Source organism: Mobula birostris, chromosome 5, assembly GCF_030028105.1.
Source record: "Mobula birostris isolate sMobBir1 chromosome 5, sMobBir1.hap1, whole genome shotgun sequence".
Taxonomy (NCBI): Eukaryota; Metazoa; Chordata; class Chondrichthyes; order Myliobatiformes; family Myliobatidae; genus Mobula; species Mobula birostris.
In genome coordinates, this window is record NC_092374.1 from 40,416,273 (window position 1) to 40,428,449 (window position 12,177).

At 36.4% G+C, this 12,177-nt stretch overlaps 1 protein-coding gene across 3 annotated transcripts in view; it reads right to left on the minus strand.

Moving 5' to 3' along the window:
* Nucleotides 1–5,189: 5,189 nt before the first annotated feature.
* Nucleotides 5,190–12,177, minus strand: part of tnpo1 (transportin 1) — a 99,438-nt gene continuing 92,450 nt past the window's right edge. The window contains exons 24-25 of one of the 3 annotated variants that reach the window (XM_072257934.1): nucleotides 11,777–11,888; nucleotides 5,190–11,665 (exon numbers count right to left, since the gene is read on the minus strand). In XM_072257934.1, coding sequence (XP_072114035.1) covers nucleotides 11,781–11,888 — 108 coding nt within the window. In that variant the 3' untranslated portion in view covers nucleotides 5,190–11,665; nucleotides 11,777–11,780. Of the gene's footprint in view, nucleotides 11,666–11,749; nucleotides 11,889–12,177 lie in introns of all 3 variants that reach the window. The other 2 variants (XM_072257935.1, XM_072257933.1) reach the window with 2 other exon arrangements.

A 12,177-nucleotide genomic window follows, 5' to 3' on the forward strand; every position in this document is an offset into this window, starting at 1 on the left:
TGGAGGCATCATCATGAACTCCCACAGCACTCAACAACCCTGTGATTTGTTTGAGGTCAGCTTGTGAGCATCCTTCAGGAGGATGAACCTGTGGAAAGCATGCAGCCCAGACACAGTACCTGTCTGAGTACTGAAGGCCTGTGCTGATCAACCAGCTGGAGTGTTTGTTGATATCTCTTATTTCAGCAGTCAGAGGTACCTAACTGCTTCTATTATATCGATCCCTAGGAATGTCCTAACCTGCCTAAATATCTCTCGTCCAGCAGCACTTACATCCATTATGGTGAAGTGTCTTGAGGAGGCTGGTAATGAAACATATCGATAAATAATGCAGTCCAGATCAAAGTGCACCAAGACCTTGACAAGTAACATTTGCACTATACAAGTGCCAGGCACAGACTGCAAACACAATTTAACTTTTGTTTCCACCTCCTGAACTGCATACATTGTAATGCATCGTAGGAAAGTGCTGAAGATGAGGTAGCTGTTTACAAAGGCTGTTGAGGACAAAATTGCTGTCAACAGGATGAGCAATGTAAATGGCACACAAAATCAAAAGGAGTGAATACAGGACTGAAGGTGTTATATTTGAATGTGCGCACTATATTGAATAAGGTAGATGAACTTGCAGCACCATTTGCAGTTTGGCATGTAGTATCTTGTAGGCAGTACTGAATCATGGCTGAAAGATTATAGATGGGAGCTTAATATCCAAGGATACACATTGTATTGAAAGGACAAGCAGGAAGGCAGAGGGGATAGCGTGGCTCTGTTTGTTAAAAAATGAACTCAAATCATTAGAAAGAGGTGACATAGGGCCAGGCAACACACATCAAAGTTGCTGCTGCGTCCACCAGCAACTTTGATGTGTGTTACAATAGTCATGGGGGTTTTAATATGCAGGTAGATTGGGAAAATCAGGTTGGTGCTAGATTCCAAGAAGAGGAATATCTAGAATGCCTACAAGATTTTTTTTTTAAAAAGAGCAGACTGTGGTTGAGCCTACTAAGGGATTGGGTGTCACACAATGAACCAGAATTGATTAGAGAGCTTAAGGTAACAGAACCCTCAGGGGTAAATGATCATAATATGCTGGAGAAGTTGTAATGGGGTCAAGGAAATGGCAGACAAACTGACACGAGCAGAATGGTGGAAGTTCCAGGTTTCAAGGGTCATGAAGTGTATGAAGTTACCATTACTAGTGAGATGGGAGAGAGACAGAATAAAGGAAATATAGGCCAGTTACACTGACCTCAGAGAAGGGGAAGATGTTGGAGTCAATTATTAAGGATAAGGTCTCAGGGTGTTTGCAGGCCATCAGCTTAGTTTCCTCAAGGGAAAATCTTGCCAGACAAATCTAAGGATTTTTAAAAGTATTATCAAGCAGGATAGACAAAGGAGTATTTGTTGTTGAGTACTTGGATTTTCAGGCCTTTGACAAGGTGCCACATGAGGCTGTTTAACAAGCTATGAGCCAATGGTATTACAGGGAAAATTCTAGCATGGATAAAGCAGTTTGACTGGCAGCAGAAAAAGTGGGAATAAACAAATTCTTTTCTAGTTGGCTGCCAGCGACTAGTGGTGTTTCACAGGGGTCCATCTTGGGACCAATTCTTTTTACGTTATATGTCAATCATTCGGATGATGGCTTTGTTGTAAAATTTGTAGATGATATGAAGATAGGTGGAATGACAGGTAGGTTTGAGGAAGTAGAGGCTACAGGAATAGGCAAAGAAATGGCAGATGGCATACAGCGCCGGGAGGTGTATGATCATGCACTTTGGTATAAGAAATGAGAGGATTGACTATTTTCTAAATGGAGAGAAAAATCACAAATCTGAATCGCAAGGGGACTTGTGTAGGATTCCCTAAAGGTTAATTTGCAGATTGAGTCTGTGGTGAGGAAGGCAAGGGCAATATTAGCATTTTTTCCCCCAAGAGGGCTAGAATACAAAAGCAGGGATGTAATATTGAGACTTTATAAAGCACTGGTGAAGCCTCATTTGGAGTATTGAGAGCAGTTTTGGGCCATTTATATTAGAAAGGATGTGCTGAAACTGGAGAGGTTTCAAAGGAGGTTCATGAAAATGATTCCAGGATTGAATGGCTTGTCATAGGAAGAGTGTTTAATGGCTTATGGGCCTGAGTTCACTGGAATACAAAAGAATGAGTGGTGACCTCATTGAAACCTACCAAATGGTCAAAGGCCTTAATAGAGCGGATGTGGAGGAGGAGGCTGGTTGAGTCTAAGACCAGAGGACCCAGCCTCAGAATACAGGGGCATCCTTTCAGAACGTAGATAAGGTGGAATTTTTTTTTAGCCAAAGAGTGGTGACTGTGGATTTTTTTTGCCCCAGGCAGCTCTGGAGACCAAGTCTATGTATAAAGAAGGCAGAGGTTGATAAGATTCTTGATTAGTCAGGGCATGTAGGAATAGAGAGAGAAGGCAGGAGACTGTGGCTGAGAGGAAAATTGGATCAGCCACTATGAAATAGCAGAGCAGACTCAATGGGCCAAGTGGCTTAATTCTGTTCCTTTATCTTATGCCATACTTCTGCCACAAAGCAACAAATTTCACAATACAACAGTGATTATAAACCTGATTCAGATTTATTGGTGTTATTTCCTACTTCTTCAGCAAAATGGAAACATTTCCTCAACTTCTTTTGTAATTCAAACAATGCCAATGGAAAGTAAGTTTTTCTTTTGGTGGTGGGGGGGGGCAGGGCAGTGGAATCAAAGGAGTCATTAAACAAAGAAAACTGCGCCTTTAAATTCTCAAATGCTATATTAACAGCTGTTTGAAGGGGCTCATACATACAACATAAACATAGAAAGATGGCAGAATCCTGACCTGTTTGCTACTACCAACAGCTGCACATTTTACAACTTTTACCAAGTTTGTTTTCACTAAGTTGCCTCATTTATGAAGTAGATTACTTCTTAAAAAAATGTACAATTAATGCAACTCTAGCCTCACCTCATTGAGGATATTCTTTTTATTCTATCCACCCTTCTCCCACACTGAAACATAAAATTTTGTTGTTTCTTTCTAGCTGTACCAAATCTGCCCATCTTTGGCCTGAAATATTTACTGTTTCTCTTTCAATAGATGCTGCGTGATTTACGGAGTGTTTCTACTACTTTGTTTCAATTGGTGCCCAAAATCTGGTCTCTCAAGTTTGAAGTGGCACTGAAGATCTACATGTAAGCAACCGTAATGTGGCCTTTTATAGAACCAACCGATAACTTCACCAGGGATAGTTATTGTTCTGTTCATCAATGAGGTTAACAATAAGCTAAAATGTCATCTTTTTGACAGGCAAAACTGATGGATTTCCCAAAAAGCCAATATCCAAAAGATAACCTTATTGTAATTATACAGAACAAAGTTTAACTAATAAAAATGTGGATGGAATTAGAATAGATGCTCCTTAAGGCTATTCATAAAACATTTACCTAAGCATACACAAACAATGCATTCATCACACCATGTCCAAGAATCACTAATATACAATACTGTGCAGAAGTCTTAAGCACTAAGTTTTTTAATATAAATTTTGTTTTATATTTTGGTTGTCAGTAAAAAAAAGAGCAAATATTAGGTTTCCAAACATTTATTTAAAAAAAAATTAAATGTTAGAATTTTGGTATTTCATTAAAGAAAATAACATCTAGTAATAGATCACTTTTTAAATAAAAACTTGATTACTCTATAGGTATATAGACCAGTGCATGATTAAATAAACAGGATGCTAATTATCAATGATAATGAGTTGAATGAACTAAGCTAATTAATTGAAACACAAACAGGTGAGAAAGAATCAAACTGGGCAAAAGGCAACCAAACTAAAAAGTGAGCAGATGTGTCAGTTTAACCTTCAAATCATTAATTCTTGCACCACGGCAAGAGTAGCGTAGCAACAAGATACAAGGTGGTCATCCTGCATCAGCAAGGCCTCTCCCAAGCAGAAAGGAGTTTCAAAATGTGCTATCCAAGCTCTTCTGAAGAACAAAGAAATGGGCAAGATTGAGGACCAGAAATGCAGTGGTCAGACACAGACATGATGTACATCAAACTAATATCCCTTCTAAATCAGAAGTCCAGCACTGTTATCAGCAATGAACTTACAGAAACCACTGGAACCGAAGTACACCCCGCTACAGTCCAGAGAAATCTTGTCAGAAGTGATCTTTGTGGATGAGTTGCTACTAAAAAGTCATCCCTCAAGTGGAAACAAAGCCAAGAGACTCACCTATGCACAAAAACACCAAAGACCAGGGTGCTGAACAATGGCAGCAAGTTTTCGGGACTGACAAGTCAAAATGTGAAATTTTTGGCTCAGACAGGAGGAAATTTGTCCACAGAAGAGCTGGATAGTGCTATATGGATGAGTGTCTGCAGCCAATGGTGAAGCACAGCGGAGGTTCCCTGGAGGTTTGGGGCTGCATTTCTGCAAATGGAGTTGGTGATTCAGTCAAAATTAATGGAATCCTCAATGCTGAGAATTACAAACAGAATCTCATCCATCAAACAATACCATCAGGGAGTGTCTGGTTCCAACTTCATTCTGCAGCAGGACAATCACTCCAAACACACGGCCAAGGTAATAAAGAACTATCTTCAGTGAAAAGTAGAACAAGGAGTTCTTTAACAGAATGTGTGGACTCCACAAAGTCCTGATCTCAACATCGAGTCTGCCTGGGATTACCTGGAGAAAACGAAGCAGGCGAGACAGCCAAAGTCTGCAGAAGACCTGTGGCAAGTTCTCCAAGATGCCTGGAACAACCTACCAACCTATTTTCTTATAGATTAGCCGTGTACCTAAGAGAATTGATGCAGTCTTAAAGGCAAAGGACAATCACACCAAATAGTGATTATATAAGGAGTTTTAAAAAAAACTAACTCTTTATAGTTTTTTTGATACTTAGAAACATTTAGTTTCATTATTTTTGAAAGCATCTTCACTTTACAGAATTTTTTTTTACATGTGCCCAAGACATTTGCATAATACTGTAGATTGTAGCCAAGTCCCTTATTTTCTACTTGGGTGACCATGGACCTTTAAACATATGAACATAATTCTTATACAAGAATAAAATGGACAGTATTAATTTATAAACATTTAAAAGTAGAGCAGCTTAAGATATTAATTTCAATCAAATTTATTCTGAACAACCCAGCATTTCCAACTATTTTACATTGGAAAAATATGCTTCTTTTCATTTCTATTCACTAATAGGAAGAATACTGTAATCACTTTACACCAATGAGGCATTGATTTACAAATGTATTGTATATCCTTGCAAATCTGCAACATCAGGATAACCAAAAGGGAAATCATATATTTCGCAACTAAAAACATTTCAAGAATGTGAGAATAAACATTTGTTTGCTAATTAATACTTCTCATGTTCATATATACTAAACACATTAGTGCTTTGTAGAATTCTCCTAGAGTGGAAGAATGTAAAGACTGAGCACAATTATCCATTTAACAATCAAGAGTGAGCATGGAGGAGTGACAGAGTTGATGAAGTGGTACAAGAAACTAGCCCAGTTTACCTTCCCAAAATTTCTAGTGCCCCAGATGAAAACCAGAACTCAACTGTCAGCTTTAAGGTGATTTATTTTGAACATACATTTCCTAGCAGTGGTTAACATTAACATCTACTAGTTCACTACAATTTACAAACTAACATTTATCATTACAAAAACTACATATCAATACAATATATATTCTCTGCATGATCCAAAATATTTGGTGGCCCCAAAAACTTTCTTCAAAATTCAGCAGCTTATCAAAAATTAAAAGCATGTTTCTATTCCAAATGAAGTTTTATCAAGTTTACACAGAAGCAGACATCCAAGAAATGTTGCTTATATTCATTGAAGGGGTTGCAGGAGAAGATTTCAAGGACACATTCTAACATCACATTACTTGTGAGTGAAGCTCTTTAAAAAAAATCCTTTGGTCATTAAAATTCAGAAAACTCCCATGCACAGTTGCAATTACTTTTCAATTCTAAAACTTACCATGATAGCTACATGTCTGTCAACACCTCTGACTAGCCCACAGAGTGTGACTACAGAAGTTCAAGAGACTACTGTCATCTCAAGTTGTTAGTTGTAGCAGGGAGTGAAGACCAAAGTGCCACTAAGCCATTACTGCACTTGTTTTGATACAAATATCATGGGACATTTACAGTATTATACTTCATAAATGTCACATTCAGCTGTAATAATGACAAATTATCCACAGTATGACCCCGTCTCATTCATCACAGGTCCCAATTACAATGAGGTAATACATAATTCAAGTTTACGTATATACTGACAAAACAGTTGAATGCTAATCTTTATGCAGTTTTTAGTTTAAAATCCATAAAGCTTTGTAGCTGCAGAATAGAACGTGTGGGAAATGTGTAAGTGAACACAACACCAAGTTCCATTTCAGGCTATGACCATATTTTCACAAAGTAAAATCATGTGAATTGACACAGTGGTATAAAAGAAAATTGACTTGAATCACCTATCATTGCTAAATAATGTACTGTTAGAACCATTCAAGGGGGAAGCTCAACCAGGAAAGAAAGGTAAAAGGCTTATATAAAAAGTTAATGCTGACCTGAGATTTCTACAACCAAAATATTCAAGTAGAAAAGCTACATCAATAGCAGCGGCTGTTTCTGCAAAGACAGCACACAAACAGCACTCCATTCAGTGTGAGGAGCAGACAAACTAAGCCGTGCTTTAGCATGCCAAGAAGGCAGATACACTGGAATGTGACAGACTAATTCTCATGACTCCCAACATTCTTCCTACACTCAAAAACCATATGGAACATCTACAGAACAAGCAACCATAATGTGCTGTATATCCCATGATGCATTTAGTTTGTGCAAAAAATGTATTTTTAAAAAACTTTTGATTAGAGTAAGGAACTATTCTGACAGAATCTATTTGTTCCTTTCAATTCCTCAGCAATATGAATGAAATTGAAGCTTTGTTTTACACCCATAAAAGGGTGGCTAAAATCAATCTTAATCATACATCAACAATGCACTGTGCATGCATATTTGAAAGTACTTCAGCCATTTCATTTTCAGTTTTTAAGTTTCTCCAGGAAGTTCACAAATTGACTTAAATCAGGGAGAGAAAAGGGAAATAAATATGTAATTCCATTTTCTATGTTAATGGGTGAGGAAGGTGGATATAATTCAACATTTAAAATATTTTGCATTCACTGTCTCCATTACAAGGTACAAACATACTCTTCAAAAAAATTCAAAACTTTAATACAAGCTACAAGAATAAAACTAATTTAAATGAATAGCATGATTCAGTGAATTAAATTTCACTGCACAAAGTATTTTTCTTACAAATATCTAACTGGATACTAAAATTAAAATGTTACAAATTCTTTGTTACAATATCTGATCAGCAGTTTTCAACATCACACATCTTAACAAGCTTCTCAAAACTCTTAATTTTAAATTGGTCACAAATAAAACTTTGCAACATCAACATAGAGAGAACATTTTCTGTAATGTTCTACATGTGGAGAGTGATTCAGCTGAGAGAACCAGGTGGCTACTACATCACCTGCTTTGATTTAACATCAGGTGCTTGAATGGCAAGAAACATTTCTCAACATGAAACATGAATTTGGTTTCCCTCTGCAGATGTTGCCTAACCTGAGCTTTTCCAGCATTCTCTGTTAAGTAATAGTTTATCAGAAGCTCAGTTAAGTGTGATATTGTAAAGTGCCACTCAGGCTCCTAATTTATTTTAGAAAAAACACATGATATTATATTTAGAAAAGATCAGACAAATGAATGAATGTTGCCAGCAAATTGTCCATTCACTCAAATAGGATTTTTGGCTTTTTATTACAATGGCATACCAGATAGGAGACCAGAGAAAAATATTACAATCATTTGCCATTTCCACACAAACACCAGAATGAGAAACAAGTAGTAATTCATGTAAATTTTCATTATGGGCTCAATTTTTAAATGAAGAAACAACAAAACTAAAATTGAAAACAAAATGCAAGGAGCAACACACTGTTTCCCCTAAGGTGCTGGAACGATTTGTAATTTAGGATACTACAAGCCAATTATGTAGAAGTTATATGCAAATAGAATTGGAGTTTTCAAACATTCAGATAAAGGTCAATAGGACAAATACATTTAAAGTATCAGACATAAGACTGTTCAGTATGTTTACACAAAATTATTGAATGAGGAAATAAATTTTTCATATCATTAGCTGTGGATTTCCACTCTATTAAAATGTATTAGCCCTAGCTGGACCTTAACAAAGATGCCTTAGTCTTTGAAATACTGCATTTAGATTAGTTATACTATTGTTCAAATTTGAATACTGCTAGTAAATGCAAAAAAATTATGCAAAATGTGCTTTGTGGGCATTACAGGTTGCCTGTCCAAAACACAGCATACTTCAACAGTAATTATCCAAGATTAGTGTATCTCATTGAAGTACCTCCTTGGATAAAAATTCATCCAACTGTTAGTGGATTCTCATGTAACAAGACGTTTTATGAACTTGCATGTTATTTTGGGTCTTTATAACTGACAAATATTTATTTAATTTCTCATGTAGGTCGTCTTATCAGCAGGTTAAAACTGTTAATAATTTTGTACTAAAGCATTTGAAAAGGTGTTTTAGCATGAAAATTATTCTTGGGTGTTAGAAACAAAAATTTGGAAGAACAGGGATAAAGGGAGAACAACAAGCAAAAACAAAATACTTCATTTTAGCAGGTATAGTTTAATATTACAATAATAAAATTACTCCTGATATTTCAAGAGCTACATTACTGTAATATTATAGTGTTTTCTTCAGCAAAATGACTGCCAGAGTGCCTGGAATTAAAGAATCTCAATTACCTAAATCTAATCGTTACTTTGTCTTCTCAAAAAAACCTTTATCCATGTATTTATAAATCTACAAAAACTGTTACAATTATGTAACTTGTATTCCTTACACCTGAACATTGAAGTGACTTAAGTCCAATTGGAGTTTTGTTAATGTTATATAAAGCAACACAAATCCAGTAGGAAATATTATATTCTTATTTAGGCAATATCTGACCTGAAGAAAATACTCTTTCATACCAGAAGCACATTATGCACTTTTTGGAATCAACTGAAGGTAGTGAGCAGAGAAAATTCTTTTGGTTGAAACCTATGAACAACATGCAAGTACATTTCTCTTAGAGTAGCTTCTAGTAGCAGCTAAGGAGCTGTTTTGTAATAACCTGAGCAATTATAAAAATCATTTATGAATTAATTGGCAATTAAAGTTCATTACATGCAAGTTTTTGAATCTGGCACTTCTGGAAATGGCCATGCAAGTTGATGGGAGCTTGTTCTACGGTTCAATTAACCAGCATAATAAAGGATTTGTATACACTAAGCAATCATTATGTCAAATTTGTCCAATCAATTTCCAAACTATGCAAAGGAATGTATAAATGGCATTCTTCATGCAAAGTTTTAAGGAAATGATAATCCACAATGCAATGCGAAGCACACCATAACTACAAAATTCCTTGCCACAATTTCAGTCACACACACACACACACACACACACACATTCATAAACATACACAGAAAGCCTGTGTTTTTCAGTGCATTAGTTATCCCAGTCATTGCACACAAAAACTTAAAAGCAAGCAGCAAAACAAAAAACAGCCAAACATTCAGTCTTGTGTAGCAAAATATGCAATGGAGGAAAACCTAAAAATATTTTTAAAAAAAGCTGTCAGGGCTTTTAAAGCATTAAAGTCATTTGCTGTATATCTTAATCTAGCCTTGCAGCCTCCAGAAGTAGTGCAGGGCTCCATACTCTGACCAGCAGAGCTGCTAATTTCCCTGGGGGGAGGGTATGTCCCATCTGAAAAAAAATTCTAACCATCACGGGATCAGACAGTTAACATATTACAAAAGACTCACACATAACAAAGGTCAAGTGTACCAGTTGGTTTTGTTTTCCACATTCACAGTACATAATAAAAAAATAAAAAAGATTTACAACAAAATACACATTATGGGGAAGGGGCAGAATTCAATGTAAAAGGATTTATTTACACAAAGGAGTATAGAAAGCAACATAAAGTGGAACAAATTAAAGGAAAACGGATCCATTCCTTTTGTACTCCTGCAGCTTTAATGGCACAAAGGGCCACCAATGTGCCAATTTTTGTTTCAAATATTTCAGATTGAAATTTTGACCTATCTCACTTAAGGACAGCTAAGCATCTCATGAGATCATGCTTTGAACAAAAATATTACCAATCAAGTCTGATTAAAACACTAAATAAAGCAAACCTTTCTTTTACACTTGTACATTTTCTTTATATGTTATATAATTATGCAGCTTTCAATTGCCTTACTACATAATTCTTTTAAGGAGGTTCTATAATTTCAATAGTATATAACCATGCAAGAAGCACATCACACTGACAGCACAGAGGCAACAGATTTGCATGGAGATTTCAACTTTCCACATTGTGCAGGTTACACACAATACAATAACAATCTTAACCCTAGTGGATCCTAACGATACTTCAAATCCTTATAAACTGGTTATACCTATGAATAACCTTAACAGAAATTAAAATCCTATATGAAAAGCCTTGGGGTATTTTACACAAAATCTATTCAGTAATATTGCTGAGCTGTACCACTAAAAAAAAATTCTTAGTGGGAAAGAAACCTTACCACTTCCACTCTCTATGATGCACGCATGCTAGCTCAATGTCTCACTAAACAAAGCAACCTTACTGCTAACCACAGTGAACCAAGTTACATGCCTGTACCTTAACTAGAACATGTACACTACAAAGATGTTGCTTAGAAAGAAAATTTGAACTAAGGCATTTTAACCAGTTACTTGTACTATCCTTTGTGTTTCTAAACTGCAAAACTATTTCAAAAGATATGTCAAACTTTAACCAATATGCACGTACCATCCAATGAAAAAAAAAACGTATTTTAGGATTTCCCAAGCTATTTTAGGTTGTTACCAATCACTTGTCATTCACCGTGACTGAAAATATTACTTAATCAGAAACTTACATTTTCATAGCTATGATTTTATGTAGGTGTTCACTATCTTGGAAACAAGCTGCTCTTCTGAATTGCCCTAACACTGTCATTTTTAGCTCTCCTAAAATCATGCATAAACCTATTAATCCCCAAGTGTTTCCTTAATTCTTACCTTCAGCCTTAGTTTGAATGCAAAACCCCTATGTCTCTGGCTGTCGACTTTTAACCTAATGATTATGATTTTCTCTCTGCAATTAAACCCACTTTTGAAGCCTACATTACTGCATTTGCTGCAGTTTCCCTTTGTCAGAACATGATGTTTATGGGTCAGATGTCTTCCTTTGTTTCTTCTCTTCTGGTGAAAAGCTCTAAAAAGAAGAGACAAATGTCCATCGAAAAAGACTTCAGGGTTTAACTTTCCCCAATGTCGACTGAACAGTGCGACGGCTAAACATCTCCCTCCCACCTGTCCCAGTAGGGTTGGGATTGTACTATATGTCCCACTGGTTTACCCTTCCCCCCCCCGTAAAGGGTAACTTTTTCCCTGGGTGCAGAGGCTCCCTATGGACTTCCCAGCTTGAATGACCTGTAAAGACAAAGAAAACTATTTTACCACATTTGACAAATACAAACATCAAATACTGTTCAAAGAACACATTTCAGAAATTACCACCAATATAGGTTGACAACAGCATACACAGCTAGACTCCATAATATGCTGCAAGGCGTTCCTTCAAAGGAGGTGGGAACTGGTCTGAAAAACGGCTCCAATTCTCATCCCCAATTTGATTTTTAAAGCCATGAAGTATCTAAAATGAGGAAAAAAATTTTGGAAAAGCAGATTTTAATAGTACAGGACCAAGTTCAGTAACAGATGTATTAAGAATTTGAGAGCAATATTTTGTTAGCCTCCCCAGCATCGAGGACATCTTCAAAAGGTAATGCCTCAAAAAGGAGGCATCCGTCATTAAGGACCCCCATCACCTAGGACATGTACTCTTCTCATTGCTATGATCAAAGTGGTGGTATAGGAACATGAGGACACACTCAATGTTTTAGGAACAGCTTCTTTCTCTCTGCCATCAGATTTCTGAATGA